Source organism: Choristoneura fumiferana, chromosome 13 (genome assembly GCF_025370935.1).
Source record: "Choristoneura fumiferana chromosome 13, NRCan_CFum_1, whole genome shotgun sequence".
In the NCBI taxonomy this organism is placed as follows: Eukaryota; Metazoa; Arthropoda; class Insecta; order Lepidoptera; family Tortricidae; genus Choristoneura; species Choristoneura fumiferana.
In genome coordinates, this window is record NC_133484.1 from 13,413,689 (window position 1) to 13,440,802 (window position 27,114).

The window sequence follows — 27,114 nt, forward strand, 5'->3', positions numbered from 1 at the left end:
AGAACAGCACAGTTGACCGCAGACATTTTTCTAGCCATAATTAACTTTTCTTTCCTATAACATTGTATGGTCGTCTCTTCTATTAGTGAAAGGCCCTTTTATAAGACGCCCAGATTCTCTACTTTCCGTATAGGTATCCAATCACTCTACCTGGGCCCAATTGCATAATAAAGTACAAGCTAATAGTATTAGTGAATTTCAATACAAAATCGCTTATAATATTAGCTTGTACTTTGTTATGCAATCGGGCCCTGGTCTAGAAATAACCTTTTGCAGGTCATCCACCCACCATTCAGAAAAAGCCTACTACTATACTCTCATCATGTCCATGTGTTCAAAATGAGAAATAATTACAGAGCCCTCTATGGTACCTTCAGTGAACTTCACACCTTTCCTTAAAACAAATATCCAGCATTCAAGACATGACAGGAAATTGCGAAGCACTGTCATCTAGCGCCCATAATCCAAACTACGCAGTATGTCACGTGAACGTAAGAACGTAACGAGACGCTTCTAGCCTTCGTTAGTTTTCAAATGTCCTGCAGATGGCGCTAGTAGTAGGTCTTATAAGAAGTTTTCAATAAGTTATCCTTGTTAGACAAATTGCTTGTTTAAAATGAATCCCTTTTAAAATAAAATAATCTTTCAACAATGTATTTCTTTTTAATCTTTAAAAAAAAATTGCGTCAATTTAGTCCAGTTTCTTATACGTTGATTCTGTTGCTCTTTGAAGTATTTCTATTCGGTAACAGATGGCGCTAGTGAGCAGACTCTGAAGATAAAGCAGGTGACGTTAGTTTATGTCTAGCCAGTAGAGCTTTTTCGTAGCAATGCGAACGGGCGGCGCATTTTACTCTCAGCTTTCTACTAAAATTGCCGAAGACCGTGCTTACTCAAGAGCTTTCCTGGTGAGTATTTAAAGTTTTTTGCTTTCACTTAGTTCTTAAACATATTATTATTTTAACCGCTGTTTTGTGGTTTTTTAGAAAATGTTGTACTAGTTGAAATAGTGTTTTATTGCAGTCGCGTACTGTACCATCTGCAGTGGCGTCCGTATTCTGAGATGGCGGTGTATTCGAAAACGTTTTGCCGGTACTTTCAGTTGAATTAATTCTAAAAATTATAGAATTAGCATCATTTAAAATAAATACAATTTAAGTTCTTCAAACCTTTCCAAAGTTTGTTACAGTAAAACTATTTTTATAACCTCTAGTTCAAATAATTTTGAATACAAACACGTGTGTGTGTGTGTGTGTGTGTGTGTGTGTGTGTGTGTGTGTGTGTTAAATAGGCACCTTAATATTTATTGTTGAGAAGATTTACACCAATTGACCTAGTCCCAACATGTAAAATTTGTTTCTACTTATTTACTTAATACGAGTATCATTATCGGACAATAAGAATCAGTATAGGCACCTACTTGTATAAAATTAAATAGGAACTTTAACTTATATGTCTACGCATTATATCCATGACTCAAATACATATATAAGTATCATTAATTTTTATATACCTACATATACATTATTGATGCAATATCTTATTCAATTAAAATGCATTCTTATCAGTAAAAGTGGTAGCGTAGTTTCCTTTGCTATTGGTGTTTTAGCCATTTAAAATACTTAATCAGCTTGTGGTCTGGTCGCGGACTAATAATCCGCACAATTAATTAAACGTCAAATCCTAGTCAAGTAAATCATTGTCGCTTGGTGTAAGTCTAACCCATTCGTCTCCTTATGTACTCTCATCTTAGCGAGTCCGCTACAATGATAAAAAAAATAAGCAGCACCTAAAAACTATTTAAGCCAAATATAATCCTACTCAATCGCATTATAAACATAATCCCATTTTGTAACTGGCCGGTGAGTCCGTTGCACAAAAAAAGCTAAAAGTCAGAAACTGTTACGAACTTCGAAACTTATACCTGGCCAGTATGAATGGCGATTTGTTTGGAGGTCGAAGAAAAAGAACAATAAAGATGGCCGCCGTTAAAGGTTTCCTTGCGCCTGCGCCGATGCCCGACTTGCGCAGTTTGGCAGCCGACAGCCGAGTTAAGAAACCAGGGGACAAAATTAACTAATTTTGAGGCTTATAATAATAGACTTCTTGAGGTTCTTGAGTTCTAATGTTCGAATTTCATATATTGAAAGTTCCTAATGTTTTGTAATACAGATGTAAAGTATACTGTATTGGTTATATTAATACCATGCTCTTGTTTTCATCCAATAAAAAAACTTTCCGTTTCTCGGCCCAGGAGCCTGTTTTTAACAATAATAATAATAACACCAGAAAAAGTCTTTTTTGCAATTAATTTTGTTGCATTATTATATTGATTTTTTAATTATTTAATGGTATGTACCTACTACAAAAGCTATGTCATCAAACAAAACCGGGTGATGTAGAAGCAGATGCTTGCAAAAACAGAACCAAAATTACTGTCGAAATTTTTGTATTTTTTTAAACTGTTCAATAAACAAAAAAAACAGATTTCAGAATTTTAATGACGAATTATAAAGTCATGCCTATCACTATTAAGTCAGTGCTTAGCTTAACGAAATGCAAAAGGAATAAGTCCCCCTGCCACTTTCGAGTTAGCTAGAGCTGTCTCAATATTACTAATATTACTATCAACCAGCTAACCAACCAACCAGGGATGTGATGGGAAAATGTGCTTTGTCGTCGTTGAGGTGGTTATTTTACAATAGACTCCTTTTTTACTTTTTTACAAGTTTATGAATTTATCAAAAAAATATATAATAGCTTTTCTATTACTGACGTTCAAATTGACTCTTTGGCGGTCCATCTAAATGCTTCTCACTTCCATTCAAAAGTTGTCTGGTAGAGATCGCTTCAAAGGATAAGTTTTCCTTTTTACACTTAATTATCTCAAGGTGGGTATGTCGATTGTTTATTTCTTTCTTTTTGTGACATACATTCTTAAGTATGTGCTACCTTAGTACCTAGTATGTACGAGCAAATAAGAAGCAGCCAGCGTTTGAAATGTTTCTTAATACTGGCCGAAATCCATGCATCCCAGTTTAAAAAGAATACAATTTGGAAAAAGAACATTCGATTCGAAAACACAAACTGTACCCTGTCAGCTGGATTCAAAAGGGGAGCGGATTAAATTGAAATTCCGATTTGAAATTCACCAATAGGGGGAGGGGCGCTGTTGGATTGGCCCCGCGCGGCCGAGCGAAATAATAAGAGGGAACCATACTTTGATCATAGTTACACGGCAACCATTTTTTTTTCGCAAGCTGTTCTTTTGATCTGACTTAGTAAAGTTAAGATATCGAGCGTTTTTAGTTTTAATTTTTTTTTATTTAGTATAAATTATTTTAAAAAGAGCAACCAAGTAAGTAACCTTTTGCCATTTTTTTAATGTTAACAGTCATACACAATAATACTCATATTTTTAAGCATTCCCAAATCTCTGAAAAGTTTATAAAATAGTATTTTATGCAACTGTTGTATAAGTTATGCAACGTTGTATACTTGTATACAATACTTTTTCTACGACTACTTTTAAATCAACATCATCAGGCTAAATACTTCCATTTGTACACACATCATCCGACACATTAAACACGCTATGAAATGAAATATGAATAAAGCGAATTAAGTTTCCCGCGAATTCCGGGAATGAAATTTTAGTTTTTTTTTATTCACGCTAACTTGCCAGTGGCACGCGCAATCACTTTACTTTTATGACATTTAAAAAGTTAACTGTCAAAAAAAGGTCATTGAACTGTATTATTATGCATTTTAAAGCAATTTAAAAACATCCTAAGTGTGCTTTTACGAGCCATAGAGTCATAGACTTTTCCCGGACTTATTATTTATCATTGTAAACATGTTCGTGGACCGTTAATTGTCAAATAAATGTACATGAGTAGAGAAAAAAGTTTAAAAGATTGTTCGATTTTAAAATCCATAGACAGGCAAGTACCTACCCATATATATTATATATACGGTACGGTATACGTAGATTTATGTACCAATGTCATCCTAATTCATGAATTGATTATTAAATTCGATTAAACACTAGAAAACATTTATAACAACCTAGATACAAAGAATAATTATGAATACAAAGGTCAACGGCCGAATTTGTCTATAATTAGAAATTGATTCACTACTATAGCATTCCGACCAGCTGTTCATGAAATGCTTCGATGTTTTAGGCCTCTCCCTTACACGCATGATTGCAAGACGGATGTTACATCTATCTCTTTTTTAATGGCCGTAAAAATATGTCTTACTATGGGCTAGGTTGGGTAAGGCTTGGTGCACACATGATTGCATGGGTTCTAATTAAAAGTTTCTGAGCGAATAAATATTGCTAGATTAGATAGAGTCTAAAAGGAGAGCTGTTGTAAAAAATATTTAGCGACAATAAGAGCCTTTTCAAAAGTATTAAATAATAATGTAACGGATAACTCACGTTTTAAATCGAGTTTAGCTCGACATGTTTCGGGCTTATTCGTAGCCCTTCTTCCTAGGAGCCTTTAAGGCCTTTTCACAACTTATAGATAAATTTGATGCGACAAATAAATGTGGTGCCGTCTCTTATTATTCAGATAAAACAAACATTTTAATTCGCTAATGAATGTGTGGTAATTTATAAGTATATTTACATATTTATTTTAAGAATAACAAATAACTGTACGATGGGCAGTAGAATAAAAATAACACAGTTAATGTACAATACATATCGATACGGCTAAAGTTACAAAAATATTTATTTATTGTTTATTATGGGAAACATACAGCACAATATTTATTACAGTTGAAATATCATTTTTTTAAATTGTACATTAGCCAAAACAGCTTCCACTCATAGCTTATACATTTTATGCTCTTAGGATTCAAAGTTATTGTTTGAAAGGAACAAAAAAACTTAACAAACAAATAAAAAAAAATGCAAAATCAAAACCAATTTAGAAAATCGGTCTCCAATTGACTGAACAATCGGTGAACATGCCTAAAAACATACACTATAATCTGATATAAATGTAAAAAATACATAGAGTCGAACAATATAACCTCCTCCTTTTTGAAGTAGGTTAAAAAGAAATACTAAGTTCCGACAGCTCGGCATAATAGAAAAAAAATCTATATCCTTAAATTATTCCACCTAAACAACCAGCACTGTAATTTTTAGTACATTAAATAAAAAATGTATCTTATGTACCTTAATGTTAAGTCAATAAATAATTTAGTGTATACATTATGTATGTATACATACTTACATAAGTATTTTTTTGTAAATTTGGCGGTATCTATCTTTTTGTAGTTATCTGTACCTAGTATAGTCCACGGAATGATCCACAAAAAAAGATAATAATTGTCTTTATGTGTAAATTCCATATAAGTCCACATTAGGCATAATTTAGAACAAACTCCTTCCTCATAATATGAGGAATTAATTTAGACTTAATTTAATTGCTAGAACGTCTAAATTCAAATGGTGCATTATTTTGAGTTGATGCACTGTTGATCTGGAGGTGTCAATATCATAATACAACAGACGTGTTGCTATTGTGTCTTACGTGAAACGTCAGACGTCCAACGTCACGATTCACCGCCCATCTCTATCATGACATGACGTCATATGACAGGGGTACTTATATGACAAGATAGAATAAGAATGAGTTTACTATTGTAATTTCTTGAGTAAGAAGTAAGACAATTAAACATTTAGCTTTTTGAGGAATATTATCGGGTTATGGTTATGTAAGGAATAGGTATTTATTCCATTTATTTGCATTAAAATAATATGTAATCAATTATTAAAAATATTGTAACCCAAAATAGATTTTAATATCACATTTTATCACTATGGGTTTAACAAAGCTGATGTTTACGCGCGAATTCATTAAATAACAATGGCGAACTTTCCGGTAGGAAAAGTTGGTTAGGTTAGAATTAAATATGACCCCGACAAAAGTGAATTTCCTATGCCGATGCCGTAATACGTTAGCGAATAACTGAGACCCAAACAGAAACGAACTGATTTTCATTAATTGTGTTCGATGGAAATCGAAACCCTAAAAAAATGAAGACTGCCAATACAAAGCAGATTAGCTTAAAACTGAGACTCTTATAGAAAAAAACTAACTGCGCCCAGAAAAGCCAATTAACCTACTTTCCTAACTGCACAAAATAAATAAAAAGCTTCTCTTTTTTATTGCTTTGCGTTCCAAAAATATAAAATTTCAAATTTAAAAACCAAAGTACACAATAAATAGGAAACTTCATAAAAGGAAGTTTCCATTACAGTTAAAAGATATTAAAAATATTGTGTATGCCCATATTGACAACGTCGACTACGAACACTATATGTATTTATACGCGTCTACGCCAATACAGCAATTGTGCTTACAACCTTGCTATTGTGTTGATCAAGTTCATTGTATGTGTGGTCACTCTAAGCTTGGACATCTGGTTCGCACGTGTTGTCACTCTTAATCTTTAGATTAAAATATCTAAAAATATACTGCTACATCTTTGATAAGTCTTTCTTAGTATGATAATTTGATTTTTGAACTTCCTCCTTAAAATATTCGAATTTTACCACTACTTCATGGGTAGCAGGTAGCAGACCTGAGTTTAGGGCATTAACAATAGTTATTTATGCAACTGTTTCGTAATAGGGGTCCTTAAAACACGAGTGTACTTTTATGAAACGAGGTGTAGGCGGTGTTTTTTTTTTAATCTAATGTAGTCTCACAAAAATGGTGTTGCCTATCTGATAACACAAGTACCTACTCACGAATATTGAGCAAAAATAAGTAAGTAAAAAAATTGCTTAGAATGGGCTATGATCAAAACATTGAACAAGGGTGTTAATTTTCGAAAAAAACCTTAACCGTGCAACTTTTACTAAACATATTATAGCTTTATTATAACGTCCTAAGTGACCTCTATCTATAGTTCAAGGATTATCCACTCATTACCTATCATCCTGTATATAATATTATAAAAAGGTTTCGTTGTCGCCGGCTGAGGTCTGAAATCCTACAAACTTATTTTTTTTCGTCTTAATTTTTACGCACTCCTCAGTGCGCCAGTCCGACTCGCAATTGTTTGTGAAAATCATTAACTAAAGTAAATTATACCATTTCTATAAATTGAAATCTAACATTCGCACAGTTTGCTTCTCTCAAATCTTGCCAGCGTACCTAATTCAACAATTATAAGAGCGACATCTATCAAAACTGAAACCTAAACGTAACCTTGTCAGGTCAATATTGGCAACGGAAGCACTCGTAGTTTTCCAGAGGCTTATGTAATAGTTTTCCAGGCACGTGTTTCCCGGTCGTCGGTCCGTTGGCTCGGCTTCAGTGTTGCCAAGTTAGCCACTTTTGCTAAATTTGGCCATTTCTTGAATTAATTTCTCTATCAATCGCAGCTTTACTATTGTAATAGTCACAATTTGAAGCAGGCGCCTATTAATTCGTTTTTTTTTACATACAAAAGGCACAAATAAATATATCAAGAAGGAGATGGAAAGAATTTGGACGTGTACTTGAGGATGTCAATAGAGGAGGGCGCCTTTGTCCAGCAATATACCTACGATGGCAGCAACGATACCATGACAGGCAAATAAAAAAAGAAAATAGGAACCTAAAAGAGCTTTTTGTACCATTTGAAAGTGTTATCAAAACGTCGAAATTAAATTAATGTAGGTAGACTTTCTTTTCTCGAATTTTTAAAATGCGAAAAAAATGATTTTAGCCACTTTTAGCGATTCTGTGTCAATATGACTTGGCAACACCGTGCGGCCTTGGTCTTGGCGTCTCTTTCCTTCCTATCAATCACGCATGAGATGACATTTTTGGTAGACATTGCTTTCTATAAATAGAGTGGAGAGTTTTGGTGGCGCTATTTTTATTCGGTGCCTTTTTTTTAGTTTCGACCTAATTAATTAGTAACTATTTCGTGAATATTAAAACAAACAAGCTTACATTAACGCTGCAATAGTCTTTTTAACTGTTCGTTACTCACTTTTCAATTATTTTTAATTGAGTGTTCATTTGTCAATAACTTTTTTACAGTCATTTTATTGAAACTGTTAGTTAAGTTACATCAGTTAAATACTTACTACAGTTAAATGTTCTTGTATCTTCGACAAATAGTAACTTATATTTATGTACAGTTTTAAACGATTGTTAATTACTTCAGACATAGGCAACTTTTACGGGATGCAGACCGATACCTTTTAATAAACTTCCGATATTATTTATGTTATATATATCTACTAGCAATTTTTTTAGTCTAGTTGTGTCATAACACTAGTAGCGTCGAAAAATTGAGAGCTCAATCTAATATTTTGATGTATGGGCACCAACCAGAGCAATGAGGCATTCATTGTAAATTAAACTACAGCCGCGCCCTCAGGGTACAAACTATCCCATAAACCGATGCTTAATCCCGTTGATACAGTTGAGAAAATCATCGTTTCGCCGTAATTAAGTGAATTAGGTAACGGAGGGGCAAGGGGGTGAAGGGGTAGGCAAATCTGTGCGAAGGCAGCGGGGGGCGGGTAGGTAGGCCAGTCGCCGGCACTTTGCACCGCGCAGCTGCCAAGCGCTTCGGTCGCCTTCGCTCCCGGTAAGCATTTTTTTATTCCATTTTCAAACTCCCGATAGAAGGGGGGGGGGGTTGGAAGATTTTGCGTGAGATTTTTGATTTTTATATGTAAGTAAACGGATTGTTTTTGTTAGTTGTGGATTTTGTTTGCATTGGCAAATAAGTACCTCGGTACGCATAAATTGGTATCACATAGCCATTTTATTTACAAGTATGTTTGAAAATAAAAGCGGTTTCTATTTAACAATTATTATATTTTTTTGTTCAGCCCAGTACTTTAGCCTTATAAAGCCTAGGTATATTAATTTATGTGTTTCTTTTTATTAAAATTTTACGAAGAAGATTATTATGATTCAGCATATTTCGCTAGTTAGTCCTTTAACACGGTTAACGGTTAACTTGCTGCTACTGTTTTTAACTACAATTAACATTATACGGTAGCAATTCAGGACAAGAAAATCTGTAATTACCTTCAGAAAAATGTAGGTGCATCCCTTTTTAACCACGCTGGTGTGAATGAGAGACTTATCTTACTTAGCAACACTCGAGAAATGTCATCTCATAACTGTTATACACCTAACAGAACTCGACATTTCTATCCCTTTCTAACTACGCCAGTGTGAACGAGAGATACTCTGATTTCGAATACGGTAGTTTTGTCCAGTAGCCGGTACACTGATGTCCTACAAAGAAAATCAAATCTTGAAGTGGTTTTAGCGCGAAGCAAATTACTTAAGTGCCGAATTCGAAGTCGTCAATTTGTAATAAATTTATCCCAAAATAGTTCAAATTTTAAATGTTTTTTTTTTATAATAATAAAATATTAATTAGGATCATAAAATTAAAATTAGACAAAATTAAAATTATTCAAATTAATGTCAAAAAGAAAATAAAAATCAAAGTTAAAAATTAAAGATAAATGTGAAACTAAAATAGAACTTCACTCAATAATATACACAAAATGTACAATCAAATAGGTACATAGTCTTTGAGTATAGTACGAGTACCTAAAAACTTTTCAGGGGTCTCAGTCTATAGTTTAGAAAGGCCATGTTATGTTAGCATGACAAAACCACGGTCTTCGGTTAAGTGTCAGAATTAACGTATTGGTGTTAATAACATGTTTTGTCTACTTGTTGTTATGTGTGTAACAAATTTTGTTTGACAATTAAATAAGTTCACTTGTCTTTTGTTTAAATGACATTATTGAATGAAGCCCTGAAGTAGAGCCAGAATTGCAGCACGTCACTACTTTCGAAAAGCGCGTACCGCAAGATGTTTATTCTTCCGAAACCAACCTTACAACGCGATTTTTAAGGCTCGCTTCAGTATACAGATTTATTTATAATATGAGCTTTTCAGAGATTTGGTCACGTGCTTTCCTAAATTGTACTAGTGAGTTAGAAATTTGACTTTAGATTCATCATTATCGTCTCAATCTATGTACTATTCCACTGCTGGACACAGGTCTCCTCTCTGATTGGAAGACCTTGGGCCGTAGTTCCCACGCGGGCCAGGTGTGGATCGGGAACTATACACACACCACTGAATTGCTTTGCGGTTTGTGCAGGATTCTTCTCGACTTTGGTTTATGTAAAGGATATTAATTAGCAATAATTAAGATGATATGGATGAAATTCGGTAATTTCTTTTTAGGGTTCACAGTAGAGACGTGATAAAATTCGAGCTCTACATAAAAAAATTGATTCAAATCCCTCGTTACTTGGGACTACTACGTGGTTTATTGGGTATGTGAGTACGTTCGTTTCATACGTATTTGCTGCATATAGTAGGTTGTCTTGTGATACAAAAAGTAGTGGTACTTATATGAAAGGTGCCAATTATGACACTGATTGTTAGCGATAAAATACAAAAAATAATAAAATGAAATAAATGTCATAGGACGATTGACACTATTTGACCCCAATTGTCCAGGCCCCAAGCTAAGCAAAAAAAAAATCATGTGAGATTATTACACAAAAAAAAACTATGCTTATGCTATAATAGGTAAACAATTATCCTAAACTTAAACAATAACTTTTTTCCATATGAGTCTTTTTTACTTTGTTGTTTTTTAGTGGACAAAACAATTACTTTCCTTTGATTAGAAGCCAGCCAGAAGTTCTAATGTCATTCACACAAAAAACGTACACGTTGACGTCTTAATTTCTATGGCAACGTTGCCAGCGCCTCTAGCGGCATTCGTCGGCAACAAACTGTTCTCATAGTAATTGACACGTAGTTATGGTATGTTTAGGTGAACATTTTTTTAAACTGATTTTCATTTTATAATCAAATCAAATCAAAAATCAAATCAAATCTATTTATTCACTTGAGAAGCGGTTACATCAGTTGTTTATACAGTAATAGAAGAATTCGTACAGCGCTCTCGCCGGCATCACCAGCATGCAAATGTTTATGTAAAATTTATATAATAATATAATAACACCTCAATTAAATTGTGTAATTCAATTAACAAATGTCATGCCTAAAAAACTCAAAAAAAAAAAAACTACAAAATCAAATTATCAAATGTCATAAAAAAACACATGTTTTATCTCTCCAGTTTTTTAGGGTTTGTACCTAAAAATAAAAAGGGAACCGTAATAGCATCACTCCTGTGCTATTCTGTCCGTCTGTCTGTCTGCCCTTCTGTCACAGCCAATTTGCTCCGAAACTACTTGATAACTGAGTTGGAATTTGGTACGTACACATAAATGTCAGTCAATAGCCTACAACAAACGACGAAATACTTTTGGGGAGTAAATCAGGAAATTTAAAAATAAGTAAAATAAATAAGCTTGTATTAAAAACGTTTTTTTTAGCAAAACCTTGACTATTGTGAGTCGTAGATAATACCCTATATGTATTAATTGTAGTTCTCTGTAAAGCATCTGTTATAGTCAATGTAGGTACCTACCTAAATTACAACACTAACCTGTTAACCAGAAATTGGCACAAAATTGAGAATGCAAACGGTTTATTCGTGACGCTGCAATTTTAAATATCAAGCCCCCGTTTAGCAAAATCCGTGCCTAGTAAAGACCGCAGAAAGCCAAGCGATTCGCAATGTGGACTCTTTTATCAGGTCGTAAGAGCTTGACAACACTTACGTCAACCAATTAGGACACAGCTGGAGACAAAGTCACAGTTCAATTTATCTGCCCATATCAGTCTAATACCTCTATAATCTTTGCCATCTGCAAACAGTAGCTACCGTAAGCCACTTGTCCTACCTTTTTAGGCTTGAAATTTGCTCAGTCAATATTGATACCGCCTCCCGTTTTCCGGCGAGGTCAGAACCCGTCAATCTCTCCTACAATTTATATAGTCATCGTAAAAAATCGTACTGTACCAAGGGACCGATCATGGCAGTCTATCAAGCCGGTCCGGGCTAGAAGACATTCAAATCGAGTGGGATTGTGTTATTTTTATTGTATTATTTACATTATCGGAATACGGCGCGGCTGCGCAATGGGCCCGGCCGCCCGTCGATAACGGAGCCACTTCTACGCATGTGCGGAAAGCATCAGCCATTGATAATATTCCGATTTCTCCTTTTATGCATGCTAATGCGTGATATCAAAAAGGTCAGTCCTTCCTGTCTCCCCTTGTCATCGTTACAGGCTTTTGACAAATAAGTATCTCATTAGACCCTCGGCTTTTTTCATAGGCAAATAAGTTCTTTAATTATTTTTCGTTTAAAAATGAACTTAACGTAAAATTATACGGCTACTTGATTCCACACAGCTTTAATTATTGTTCCTGATACAACGATTTAAATTATTATCCAAGATGATTAAAAATTAGTCCACAATATTAAAACAGGTGGTTCTAACACAACACAAATTTGTATTGGACACCTCTGCAAATGTTTTTCAGGAATTTTTAATTGTGACTAATGTAAATGTTTCCATAAATTGAACGATGTTCAAATTATAGGTATCGCATCAAAAGCGTGATTACATTTCATATCAAATAACCTTACCAGGGATATTTAGTCAAACCAACCCAATCTGCTGATGTAATCCGAATCATTTTTAAACACAAAGTCAAATTCAAAATATCTTTATTCAATTTAGGGTATAACAAGCACTTATGAATGTCAAAAAAAATCTACCACCGGTTCGGAAAAACCTCTGTTGAAAAGAATCCGGCAAGAAACTCAACGAGGTATATTTTTTTTAAACAGATTTACAATATTATGAAATGATACCTATTAATTACATCACAAGTATTTAACACAACTTTATTTTTAACACACTAAGTTCGCTATTTGAAGGGATTTCTAATGCGGATCAGAATTATTTCCAAATATCCCTCTCCGTGATATAATAATTAACTTTATACTTTAATACTCCTTAGATATTAATGTCTTCTTGACAATAGATCTGACATCTTGTTTACTTGTGCTTACCTACTGTATCTTGTACGTTCTTCTACGTCATTATTTTGTTCAATATTACCTCCGTAATTTTTACGAATAGCACCCCGATCCCCATCTCTAATAACCTTTTCACTTCTCATGCTCGTGTTTATCCTGGATCTAGGCGGCATAAAATGACTTTTTATGCTCTAGTGCATAAAGTAAAATCTTCGTCTAAGACCAACGAGTCAACAACAGCCACAAACATAAAAGTTTCTAAATATTTTTTGAATAATATTTAATTTATATTAAACTAAAAATCAAATAAATCAATATTTTGATCAATAAAACTGTAAAAGTATAATTATATAATAATGCATGAAAAATAAAAGTTACATAGAAAGTTGCTATTTAATTTCCTCACAATCTAAGTGAAAAGCAGTGTAAATCTCGAGCATTAAGCCCATTTCCCCTCTACGTGTCTATCTACCCTCGCCGTACCGGCTCGGGTGGCTATATGAGCACTTGGGTAAAATGGCTCGTTTTATGCTCTTGTTGTACTTAGTTTACAATCTACTATTTTATGCGTGTAAATAAAATGGCTATCTGTTAACCGTGTACACGTTTTAACATGGTCCCGGCCAGTCCCGGGTGTTATAAAAATGTTAAGATAACGTACGGTATTACGGTTATACGTAACTGCAACTTATCTATGTATGTACATTTAGTTACATGGACTAATTTACGAGGTGAAAATGTTATTTTTTTATTATTAGCCATTTTCTATGTCCCACTGCTGGGCAAAGGCTTCTCCCTCGGATTTCCAACTTCCCCTGTCGGCAGCTAAGTTTCCAAGTCGTCCCGCCACCTCTGTCTCGGTCTGCCGCGTCTCTGTTGACCACCTAGGGGCACCCACTGGGTAGTAACCTGTGCCCATCTCTCAGAGTGCATTCGGCAGATATGGCCAGCCCAGTCCCACTTCAGCCTGGCGGTTTCTCTCCCGACATCTGCTATGCACGTTTTCGAGCGCAGTGTGTGTTCCGGATCCGATCTGTGCTTTTGACACTCAAAATGCTGCGCTCCATAGCCCTCTAACCTTCAACTTCCTTCAACTTGGACTTCTGAATTTCGGTTAAGGACCATGTTTGGGCACCGTAGGTTAAGATGTTTTTTTTAAGGAAAATTAATTCTATGTAGGTATTTGGGCCTTTGACCCTGATGCAATTTTTACCAAAATTAACCTATTATTTATTTAAACGTAACTATCACTACCCTATCCTTCTTCTGCATGTACTCGTAAGTAGTACATGATATTGCCATATAAAGTTACGATTAATAAAGCCATGCGTAACAAAATTATTCTTACTAACGTCGTACTTACATTCTGGGTATTCATTATTATGCGTATTAGATTTATTGTGCCACTTCAACTTTATGCGTGAAGATGCAGGCAGGTATAAACCTTGAAGACATAACACAGATAGGGTTAGCTACTTTCGCATTTACTTCTCTATATCCTGTTTAAGTCTCAGTTAAAGAAATGAGTAAGTATTTTCACTATGTATTTCGGGACTTGATCACGACTAAAATATTTATTGTTAAATTTTGACGAGATGGCTAGACGACCTGCAGTGTCCCCATCTTAGGGTATTTTACCCTATATTTAGGATATTTTTATAAGTTTAGGGTATATTTTAGGGTAAAAAAATATAAGGCTATTTTTTAGGGTAAATGTTTTCGAATGAAAAGTACGATTTCAAGAAAAAAAAACTGCAGAAGACATAGAAAAGCCAAGACTATTATGGATGCATTCTAAGAATGTTTCGAAACGGTGAAGTAGTTTAGCTATTAGTTTATAAATAAATTGCATTTATTTGCTTAGTTTTTACTAAAAAAAATACACTAATTTACCTAATTTAGGGTATTTTCGCGTAGCGTTAGGGTAAAAAAAATATCTGATGTGGCAACACTGCGACCTAAGTACATTTCAGGTCGATTGGCAGGTGCATGCTCGGGATAGGGAAGAGCAACGGAGGAAAGGGGAGGCGCCTTTGCCCAGCTGTGGGACATATTACGGGGCACATAAAAAAAATCCTTTTTTTTTTTTAATTAATAATTCTTTCATAATGCGAACTGCTAAGGAATGGAATTCGCTCCCGTCGTCTGTATTTCCGCATAAATACAATCTAGCTCTACTTGTGAAACCAAGATACTAAAATGACGTTTCATTTGTTACCTGTTTTTTACCCCTCATAAATTTTAAAAAGTACCTATGTTATAGGTACGTAAAAAATGTTAAGATATGAACGGATCTGTGACGTACTAACAAAGGTAGGGCACTTGAGACATTCTAAAAAAGGCAAAATGGGTTTAATGAAAATGCCACCGCTTAGGAGATATTTCGACTTTTTGTATTTAAATTTCATTTTGATCCTAAACAAGTTCTACCTAAAAGCTCAATGCTTATGGAAAGTAGAATATTGAATGCTTTAATTTATTATTGTTTCCATAAAATACTATGTTTTATCGATTATTTTCAATTATGTATGCTGGTCACATTATTTCATATTTGATATTTCATACTGTCACTTTAGTACCTTGGTTTAATAAATACCTAGAGTATAGGGCTCTTCAAGGCTGTTACTGAACCAGTGAGGTACACCTTTGGCCTCATCTGCACTTAACATTAAGTGAGATAGGGGTCAATCACGGTCAGTTTCATGTAAAAAAAACCGGCCAAGAGCGTGTCGGACACGCCCAAAATAGGGTTCCGTAGCCATTACGAAAACATTAAGTAATATTTTTTTAAGGATTTCGTATTTTATACGGAATCTTCCAAGTTTAGGTATATTTTATACCTTAGGCTGCTATTTACTCTTAAAATACTAATAATTACACACTATAGGGTTGGATGAGAAAAAAAAATCACCCCCACTTTACGTCTATGGGAGGTAGGTACCCTAAAAATATATATTTTTTTAATTTTAAAGCACCATTTTGTCGGCATAGTTTACATATATATATCCGTGCAAAATTACAGCTTTCTAGCATTGATAGTCCTTGAGCAAAGTCGCGGACGGACGGACAGACAGACAGACAGACATGGCGAAACTATAAGGGTTCCGTTTTTGCCATTTTGGCTCCGGGACCCTAAAAATCGAAGAGCATTTGCTTCGGTCGTAGCCGTGATGGTTGTGGCGTGGAACGTGTACTTGGTTGATTAAGTCCCGAAGTATATTAGCCACTGAACTACTTAGATAACCCATCACCCATCTTTTAGCACAAAAGTTTGCGTACGTGAAGTACGTTGCAGTTAAAACGGCAAAGTTTTAAGTACCTGCAGATAATAGTTCTGTGAAGTTTTATGGGCGAGTTTCAAACTGTATTGTGACAGTTTGTTCAACGAACTAGTTAACGGACATACACGACTGTTTATTGCACTTATATTGTTTTACACTTGTACTTTTGATGACCTGTTCTATGTTGATGACTTAATACTTGAATATGAATGATGTGATTTTCCAGAGTGCTAAACTTATTTGGATATTTTTTGGTACATAAATGCTCCTTATTAGGGATCCGTAGTCAACTAGTACCAATTATAGTGTCGCAATGTCTGCCCGTCTGTCTGTCTGTTCGTCCGCGGCTAAACAGATACCGTTAGTACTAGAAAGCTGTAATTTGGTATGAATATACATATCAGTGACACCAACAAAGTGGTAAAATATAAAAATTAAAAAAACATTTTTTAGCGTACTTATCTCCCCTAGACGTAGTGGGGGTTATTTTTTTTCTCGACTAACACTATGGTGTGGGGTATCGTTGGATAGGTCTTAAGACCATTGGGGGATTGTCAGGATGATTTTTCTATTCAGTGATCTATTTGCGAAATATTCAACTTTAAAGTGCAAATTTTCATTAAAATCGAGCGTCTACCTCCCCCCTCTAAAATCTAAACTGTTGGGGGAAAATTTAAAAAAAAAAAAATCAGGATAGTAGTAATTACATCACTGTCCATTATGCCAAAGTGCTAAATAAGAACAAACGAATGTTATGTTAACATAAGCTTGACATTATAAATAAGAGTTTTTTTTTAATTGCGCCTCCTCACTTTACCTCAGGATCATTAAAAATAAAAGCTTACGAAATTCATGTCATTGAAAAAATCTCCATCTCAGAAAGCATATTTTAGGAGACCCTATTGTTTTTTTCCTCAAAATTTTTATAAAATTACAACAGATATTTAAAACAAGCATGCTTGTTGACGAAGCGAGAAATTTGCGTGACAAAAGCAAATTAGAATAAACGACTGCTTTACTGCCTTCCCGAGGTTTATCTGTTGTCATTAAAACTTTCAAAATTCATAAACGGCCTGTATATAAATATTATTCATAAATTTTGAGGTTTGCGTGTCCTATTTTCTGCTACAGGCTAAAGATCCTTAACACAACTTGATAAAGACTATTTTTGACAGGACTTTTTATTTAACTATTGGTTGTGAAGTATATTCTGAGGTTATTAATTAGATAGCGTGTTTATAGTGATACGTAATTATTAAGGAGGACTTATTGCTTTAGTTGACTTTTTTTTTTTTATAGATCACACCACACTTTATTTGAAACCACTCCACTTGACAGCTGTAACCACGAGCGTGGCTGTAACCAACTTAGTAAAGTTGAAAAATCCCGACAGTTCAAAGTTGAATATAGCCGCATTGAAATTAGTCCATATCCGTTTAAGAGCTAAACCAAAGCTTAATTTTATTCCCTTAATCTCAATCTAATTTTGGTATAAGTACCTACTTAACTACGAACGTACCTACTTACTTAATTTTTTTTTCAACATCTTTTTATTAACCAGGTCACATATCGTACTAAAATCTCGCAAACATTATGTTATGGAACAATAAGGTACTCCGGATAATCTTTTGAGGCTAGTCTTATCTAAAGCCAATATTTATCATCCACCTGATAAGTGACAAACAATATACAGCCTTAATCTGGCTTGATACGAGTAACTGGTAAACAAAGCCGAGAACAGCTTCCGTTGGCTTAAAATCTTATCTTAAAGTAATTTTGATCCAATTTTTTATGTGAAACTAAATAAGGTGAACACGGTAAAATGTTGAAGCTTTTTGAACTGTTATCATTATCATGTCTTATTATGGGGTATTTGGACATGGGTGTTTTAAATTGGCCATAAGTGCGTCTTTGTCTGATTTGCGAAACATGAACATGGATTTTTTTCAACTCTATTGAGTTCTCAAAAATTTAAAATAGATAGGAAGGTTTTCTTTCGGAGTGAAATTATTTATTATTTTATTTATTTATTCTCAAAAAAAGGTACATAATTTTAGTTACATCACTAATTTTGCCAAACTATGACGTTTATTGGCGAATACTGCGCTCACTTTAGAACAATGTATAAAGTTAGTTAGAATAATAATATAAAGTTGGCTCTCATTTTTCTATTAGGAGTATTCAGTTTATGGATATTACGATAGGTTAAAAAAAGCATTCAGATAGTAGGTCCAAACAAAATGCAAATTTAATAAAGTTTCGTCTTTAATCTAATCCGTACTTTTATTACTCGACCATTCTGTCCTATTTCAAAATATTCAATTAAATTGCAAGGCCAACTAGTACCTAGTTAAATATGAAGCTTCATAAAACGCCAGGAAACGAGCAATAAATCCCAAGTCAGTGACCCCCTGACATCAGTACCGTCAATTCCGTTATGCAAAACATGTTTTTAAAATAAAAATATTATGTGCGAGCGTGAGTAACCGTATGACGTATGTCTCATAACCTGCTAACAAGTAAAAGCTAAAACTCCGACCGTGTAGCAAAGCGACATAAAAAATGGGACGGTTAAAATTTAAAGACTAAACGCTACGCTCCCGACCCGGCCTCACAGCAATGTGGCAAAAATGCCGTTCAATTTATGCCCAAAATTTTAGTCCCGACTGGTCCCTTTTTGTTGCCATCTGCCCGCCGATTCCAAGTTCAGACAGCTCCACCCTAAAACCGTTTAGGCGAGATTCCTATCCTTTCACTCGCCTGTCAAATCTCGTATCGCTGTCCCTGTCTTAATATTCGAACGGCCAGGACCTGTCGTGCGTCTCGTTTTTGCACGTATCCTTTGATTGTTCTATCCTTTCTGACTCGTGGTTATTCGTGTATTTCCGCTTCCCACACGAGGGGCAGCCATGTTTGGCGGGACTGTCAAGTCAACGTTAGTTTGGCGCGTACCAAAAGTACTGAACAAGGTCGGAAGCCAAATTCTATGCTCGATTGCGCTTTTACTAATTTGCGTTAAAAACTTCAAATTAAAATGGTTGTTAATTGATTTCAGATGAAACGTGCATTAAGTGGTATGAAGCGAAGGATACTGGACGATGTTGTGTGAGTTTTTTTTATTTTATTTTTTGCTAATAATATGGTAGTCAGAGTAATTTAAACAAAATTCTTCTGAATAATTCATCATATCGATGGATAGTAGTAAAAGTCTGGCACATATCCAATAGCAATTTCAGTGGCCGTATTTTACTATATTATTTCTTGCCTTAGTTAATTTACTCCATGCTCAATGTGGGAACTTTCAAAGCTTTAGTCTAGAGTAAGTACCTACTACAGTACTTATGGGTATTTTTCTTTGAACTTTATAAATATGGTGTATGACTTAATTTGTAATTATCATTACTTCAACCGAATTGGTATATTCAATATAATAAAATGAGTGAAATAAATTACCTTCAGTTGATTGTTTCGAAATACAAGTCAGTGTCAATTGGTGAGAATTTAGTGCAACTAAAACTACAAAGACCTTTTCTACTGACGCAGAACAAAGGTATTCTATTTACAGGAACCATAAAACTTTTTAAGAGCATATAGACAATACTATTCCAAGAATTGGAAAGTAGTACAGCGGAAATAATAACCTAGTGAGTTATTTGAAGTAACAGGTAACAACGAAGGAAGCTAATTTTATAAATATTGCTTTGTTAAAATGATAACAACAGAAAAATTATACGTTTTAAAAAAGCAGATATTAATCACAAGTGCATTTATGAAGTGTATCGTATGGTAGTTTCAAGTTTTACAAGTAAAATATTTACAAATAATTTTTAGACCATGTTTACCAAAATTTACCATAACGATAGATATCATAATAATTACTACCAAAACAAATGAAGTTAAGGTGGTATGCAAATGCATCCTAATGTTTTAGCCGCCAACACACATCTGTGCAAACATTGTTGTAGGTAAATTATAAATGATCTAACTAACGCTATTGTCTCGTAAGCACATTCAATGACTAAAATGACACATTAACAATAGTCGTAGTAAACGCGCATCTGTCTGTAAAAGCCATAGCATAAAATATGCATTATTTACTGTTTTAGACATTATTATTGCATAAACATTTATTCTTACGATTGATGTCTTTGATCTTAGACATTTTTTAATATACCTGATTCACTTTATGATTTCCCGAAAATCTAAAGTTGAAATGGTCTGAGTCGGAACGTGATAATTGATGTAATTTATCAATTAGCACTTTGGTTTCACCTCCAAAATCGAAATTCCAAGATGGTTTCCTAATTTCCGTGTGTTGTTCGTGTTTGTTACATTCGTATGGTCCAGAGTAAACAGGCAACAATTATGCGGAGCGGACTAACAAAACGTGTAAATGGGGCAATTACCGCCGCCTATGTAGGCTGCCGTACAATTAGTAGCTTGCTAATAGTTTTCATCACCAATAGTTTCATGCGATACGTCGTGTGGGAACGCATCAGAGCGAGATCGTCTCTCGTTGTGATCGCATTGTTCCGCTGTGAATTTTGTATCCATATAATTTCTTTCAACGTTGCTTTGTTTAAAAATTTCTTTTAAGTTTCTTTTATCATTAATTTCAGTTTCATCTACCTGCCTTCCTTCTTGGATACTTAATGGGGATTAAAGGTGAGTCTGTTGAATAATTCAATCCTTTAATAGATAACGTTCAATTAAGCGTTAGCGTGAAGCACATAAATACTTAAGAGGATAAAACTAACTGTCTGTGAAGTTAAATTTATTTGACTGAAGTAGGTCGCCGATGCAGCCTTCTAGGGTGGAAATGTATTCTGCCGGCATTTGGAGCGCATGAAATTTATGTGGACGACAACATAAAACAGCGTTTGTAAATCTTTTGCTTACATTTTATTTCTCAGCGTGGGTTTTCTATCAATCCTTTGTTTTGCTAGATGTTTGGAAATCATCTTTATTTTTATATTTTTGTTTGTCTTTAATAACTAAATGAAAGCATAGTTAAAATTATACTATACTCTTACTTATTAACCTATACTCTTTAAAATAAACGTCAGTGAGATTTTGATAATGCAATAGCGTTTAGTAAACAACAACATCAAAATAATTTGATATTTTTTTTATACATCAAAATTTTAAAATGGTGTAATAATAAAACGAGAAAACAGCTTTCGCGGATGTGCATTATTCTGATGAAATCGGTATTTAAGTTACAGCAGTAGGTAAGTAGATGTAAACTTTCATCGTTATAAAGTTCAGGTTCAAATGCTTTACGAGCCGTTTTAGTACCGCATACAATATGATGTGATTAATAATTAAATAAGCTGTAAAAATGGCGAACTAAATCAAAAACCACTTAAGAAAGTTGGCGCGAAATGGCACCTAGTTAACGGCATTAGATCACAGTAATCTAATTTCCGATAGCGATCCTAGCAACTAGTGGGCTCAGCACTCAACAGATTCATCCAGCAGTTGCTTAGAAACGTTTCACCCAGTCAATGAAGAGACGTAGCTTTAAAGTGCCAACCCCGGATCGGCAGGATTCGCCGCTTGGTAGGAAGGGAAGGGGAGGTCGTCGTATACTGGCGAGGTATACTAAGTAGGTATGAAGGGGGTCTGAGCCATTCATTTGGTCCCAGGCCGGGGGCGGCGCTCATTGCCCGCGTCCGGGCGCATGCGCGCCTGACCCACTTGCCGCCGCCGCCGATGCTAGGCGGATGGCGGACGGCCTCGTTAAGCACGTCAAGGTTGAACCAACGGGCTAGGGACACAGACATAGTGACGCGACAGATCAAAAACCAGTTCCATTAGAAGTAGCTAGGTTAAACGGAGACGTAGCTGTGAGTTTTTTTCTAGTTTATTTATTCAACTCTTTTTTGCATCAGTTTCACCTTAAACCGATTGTGCGCTTGCAGCGCTTAAAATGAGCTCGCTTTTGGAGGTTGCGTTGCGTTTAGAAAAATAAGACAATTTGTGAGTCACGGTGATGCAACAGTTGTTAAATTCCACATGCCTATATAACTTTGTATTGTTGAATATTGATTAGCGTACAAGATCTAAAACAGCTTCCTCCTTACATGGTAACAAACTTTCCCTTACAAATGGCTTTCTAGCCTTGTGACGTTTGTGCGGACATTGAGTAAGGCTGTACAAACACGGGCGTCCTCACTTGTCACACTGTTTATTTTACCCACTACCGTTTACAATGATCGATTACAACACCGCTTGTTACACGCTTAATTTAGACTATTGTTGACTCCTTATCGATGATTTTATTTATTTGATAAAATACCGATTCATACCATCACTAATTATGATCGATGTTCCTTTGTTCACTAATTGGTTGGTGTTTAATCTCAATTGTATTTTATTTTCAGACGCTGTTGCCAGTGGCCAGTCATCGCAAGGAATTCGAATATTTAGTAGGCGTAGTGTTGTCTGCACGTATTACATTAGGATTCTTTTCAGGTTCACCGTTTGAAAAAAGAATATTTGGTGCCCAACGGCATCAATTTTAGTGCCCTACATCTACCCTGTAGATCCGAATTTGTTTGAAGTGAGGCGACAAATTCGGTTCTAGAGAGGTTTGTGTGGTGCATACACTGCAACGATCAAGCCTTAAAATAGGACTCAAGACGTCGTAATAAGAAAAAAAGAAGAATTTTGCAATTATGAAAAATAAGCTAAGCGACAGCCAAAACATTATTTAATTGCACATTTAAATTATGTAAAAAAAAGATTTTACTGTTTAGTAGGTAGGTAATCAAAACATAAAATAGCACTCGAATTTTTAATGGTAATCAAAAACAGATTATAACAAAGTACGTAATCAAAAACCAGCATCGTGAAAAATTTACGAAAATATAGGCTGTTCTTTTTAATGCGTAGAGTTCATTTAACGTATTTTGTAAGTTCTCGCTAAAATACGGTTTTATGTCAATGTTTAGTTAATTCGTCTGCCCGCGATGACGTGCTGTGCTCTAGTATTTTAGTCTATAAAAATTCCGCTATCCAATGATATCACTAATTTGTAGAATTATGAACCATGAGTCATCTTGAGTGATGAGGTACATGGATCGCAACATGTAATATACCTATCAATGTTGACTTTGTTACATTTTGAAGTTCTTAATTTTAGTATAATGTCTTGTCTACATTTTTATACTTAATTTATGAATCGACTTAAAAGCAAAGCGTACTCTCACACCACTCAAAATGGATCACTGAATATTTTAAATTGTGTGCTAGCTAATTATTCATTGTTTTTTTGGAATCTTTTTGTATTTATTTTATTTCAATTCCAATTTTTTTGTTACTTTTAAGGTCATCCCGTAAAACCCATATCGAAAATACAAACTGAAATATATAGATGCATAGAAAAACCAGAAAAATATCCAATCCAGTGGTGGTGTAGTGGTATAGCACGTGGCAAGGTATGCCGAGGACCTGGGTTCGATTCCCAGCGCTGGTCTTATTTTTCTGGTTTTTCTATGCATCTATATTTCAGTTAGTATTTTCGATGTAAATTATAATGATATACTAGGTACTTAAACAATAACTCGTAATTTTGCAAAGGATTTTAGTAAAAAAATTGACGTGATAAACTTACTGCACAATACAATGACTCTTTATTGTACGCCAAATAGTAATCAATACAGAAAATAGGTATTATTACCTTTTGCTGCTACTTATTTAGATTACTTAACTAAATATTACTTAAGTACTTAATTAATTTAATTTAAAATAAGTTAAATAAAAATAATAAGTTAAATAAATACTTAATTAGATTTAGTAGCATAACACTAATAGATATATGTATACCTATTATATTGTGTTATAAAGAGTTGTCAAGTGGCAGGAACTAGGAGCAGGTGGTAATGCGTGATCAGGCAATTTAGAAGTGTAAACTCTTAATGATAAAATTATTATTTGTTAATGCCAAACAATAAACTTAATTAATGTTAAATAATTTTAAGCGACGTCTCTGTCGCGTCTCAATCTCAGTGTAGAACTATGTGTCCTACTCCTACACATTCGTTTAATAATTGGGTTTTTGCAATGAGCCGATGGGATAACGCTTTAATTTATTATTTAAGTGTAGGTATACAAGTTAACATAAGCCGGAACTACGAACTACGTAGATACTGTGTCCTTTCATATACAAAAACAATAAATAACAAATACACATTTGATAGACCAATATATATATGGATGTATAATGTGATGTTCATTCTGTAATATATCGCTACTTATTTATGTCTGTGCCATTGTTCTAAAATATTACATTTGTGTACGGTCAGCATCAAAAGTAGCTGGTTACTTTTTCATTCTGTCACATGAACACATTTGTCAATCTTGTATGGCGCTAAGTACGTGGCTGTAAAACGACAAAGTACAAAAGTAACCAGCTACTTTTGATGCAAACTACTAACATTGAAGTTGATTATTTGCAGGTTTAAAGTTATGCTTTTGACATCATCCTGTTCGTATAAAGCTCGTCGTCCGCAAACAGTGTCGTGTCACATTTCGCTAGTGTGTCGATATTATCATTAGCTCGATGCACTGGTCACCTGTGCGTCACGATTTTATACTGCTTGTGAGCGACTTGCCTACTATTAAAAAAAAACTAAGAAAGCCCGTCTTACACGTAGTAGTACCGTGTCCGTATAGACAATTTGTCATTCTCCATTGGAATAACCGGCGTACTGCCTCTCGGGCCACGGTATACTACTACCTTCCTCAACGACAAATACGTTGACTGTTATACCAAGTGCCATCCACGAAGATGCGTGATTTTGTCAAAATTAGCCATTAAGACATTGTAATAAGAACCATGGCACGCGTCCTCGTGAATGACTTTACCTATAAAGGGTACTAAACGGTGATAGTTGTTATTATGATTCTTTACCAGATTTTTACGCCAAAAAAATATCTTGCCGGTATATACAACCATCATCAGCGCCAATATCTGACACAAAAAAGAGTGCATAAATTATGTGATGCGACTCTATTTCTAGGGCCAGCAGGACGTGTCCAATATTTTTACACGCACCGCTGTGGCAGATATTAATGCAGGTGACTGTACAAAGCAGTTTACAGATTAATAAGAAGGTTATATTGCTAACGGGTCCCTTAGTTGAAGAATGACTAAAGTAAACCTTTAATGTTTTTGAAATATACATTTGCAACGACATTCCTCACTTAGAAAAATGTAGGGGTACCTATCTTTTTATTTTTTTTATTGTTAACATATTACGTATTTTTTTTCATGCTAACCTGCAGACGGATGGATGGAAATTGCGAAACTATAAGGGTTCCTTGTAGACTATGAAACCTTAAAAAATACTTAGTTTTCATATCATTTCTATGCACTACCTACTACACCCAAGAGAGGCTTTGATATAGTTTACAGGGTTTAATTTAGTTTCACCTGTCCCGTTGTCTGTCTGTCTGTAATCAAATCATGCAAGTTAACTTTGACCTACTTCCAGTAGTCAGATTGACTTGAAATTTGGAACAATTATGTAAATCACGTGACAATACAATAATTAGTAGTGGCATCCTGGTAGTCCAGCCAGGATCGTCTCCGCAGGACGGAACTCTTCATCGGTTAATAACATCAACTTTAAATTTGGAATGCAAATGTAGTTTGGGTGATAATGCAAAAGTACAGTCAACAAAAACTACAGTCAGCAAAAAATGCCTGCATTAAAAATTAAATTTTTATGGTTAGGTTATTTTATACCTAAACTTTGTATTACAAATGTTATGTCAGTTTTTGTGGTTCCATCACAAGTCAATGGCTACACTATAATGACATTTTTAATATAATATGGATCACGCCTCTGAGACTGGTATAGAATACCATTTATCATGAAAAATTGTATATCTCTAGCGTGATAGCGCATAGCGGCTTAAACTAGCTGGGGCCCAAGTTGGAACTTGCCATTAAAAAAAATAAAAAAAATAGTGACATGTGTGCAGAATTAAAAGAAAAACTTTTGCTGTAAACCATTAATTTTATTTCTACTTACTTTTTTAGTATCAGTATCAGTACCTAACACTGAAATAAAAAATAGAAGTTATTTTCATTGTAATACATGTTAAATAATTGTCTTTTCTAGTAATTTTATTAGGTACCTACTTATGTCATTAATATGGATTAAAAGAAATTGGTCAGTCTGTATGAAAACTACTCAAGCGATTTAAATACAATTAGTAATGAAGCATAAATAAGGGTAAGTAACTTGCTTATTCATAGGTAGATACTTAAATATTGCCATTGCATTTAAATCGTTTGAATATTTTTGCAAGCGCTAAAAACAGACAGAACACAACCAATTTTCTACATAAATATTGTTTATTTACATATATGGGTTAGTATAAAATATGATATACTTAGTTCTTTTATTACACAATTCATAAGCAAATCACAATGTTAATTCTACATTGTATTAATTACCTGTATGCATTTTTGTTTAATTAATGCAATACCATAGACCTACCACGTATTTTGCATTACAAATTACATACATATAAACTCAATTTATATCTTCTATCTATTTTTACCGCTGCACCGCAGAATCTTTAGATATCATGCCTCAGGCAAGTCTCATCGGCGATGACTAGACAAACAATAAGTAGAGCTAAAAATCCAGCATAGTAGGTAGGTCATTAATTATTGCCAGCTTTTTGAACAATCAGAAATTTTGTGACCTTGTACCTTTTTCCTTTCTCCTTTTCTTGTACAACGTAGTGCACAAAGTTCAGAGGACCTACTCCGAAGTTACCATCCCTCTCGCTCTCGCATTAAATAGTATAAGTGTCAGAGGGACCGCACGA

General features: G+C 34.5%; 1 protein-coding gene across 1 annotated transcript; it reads left to right on the plus strand.

Annotated features, from left to right (window-relative positions):
- Positions 1–830: 830 nt before the first annotated feature.
- Positions 831–24,366, plus strand: LOC141434491 (uncharacterized). Its single transcript, XM_074096911.1, has 5 exons — positions 831–908; positions 8,556–8,619; positions 19,319–19,368; positions 20,883–20,928; positions 22,650–24,366. The coding sequence occupies exons 1-5, from the start codon at positions 831–833 to the stop codon at positions 22,751–22,753; spliced, it is 342 nt and encodes a 113-aa protein (XP_073953012.1). The 3' UTR covers positions 22,754–24,366.
- Positions 24,367–27,114: the final 2,748 nt, after the last annotated feature.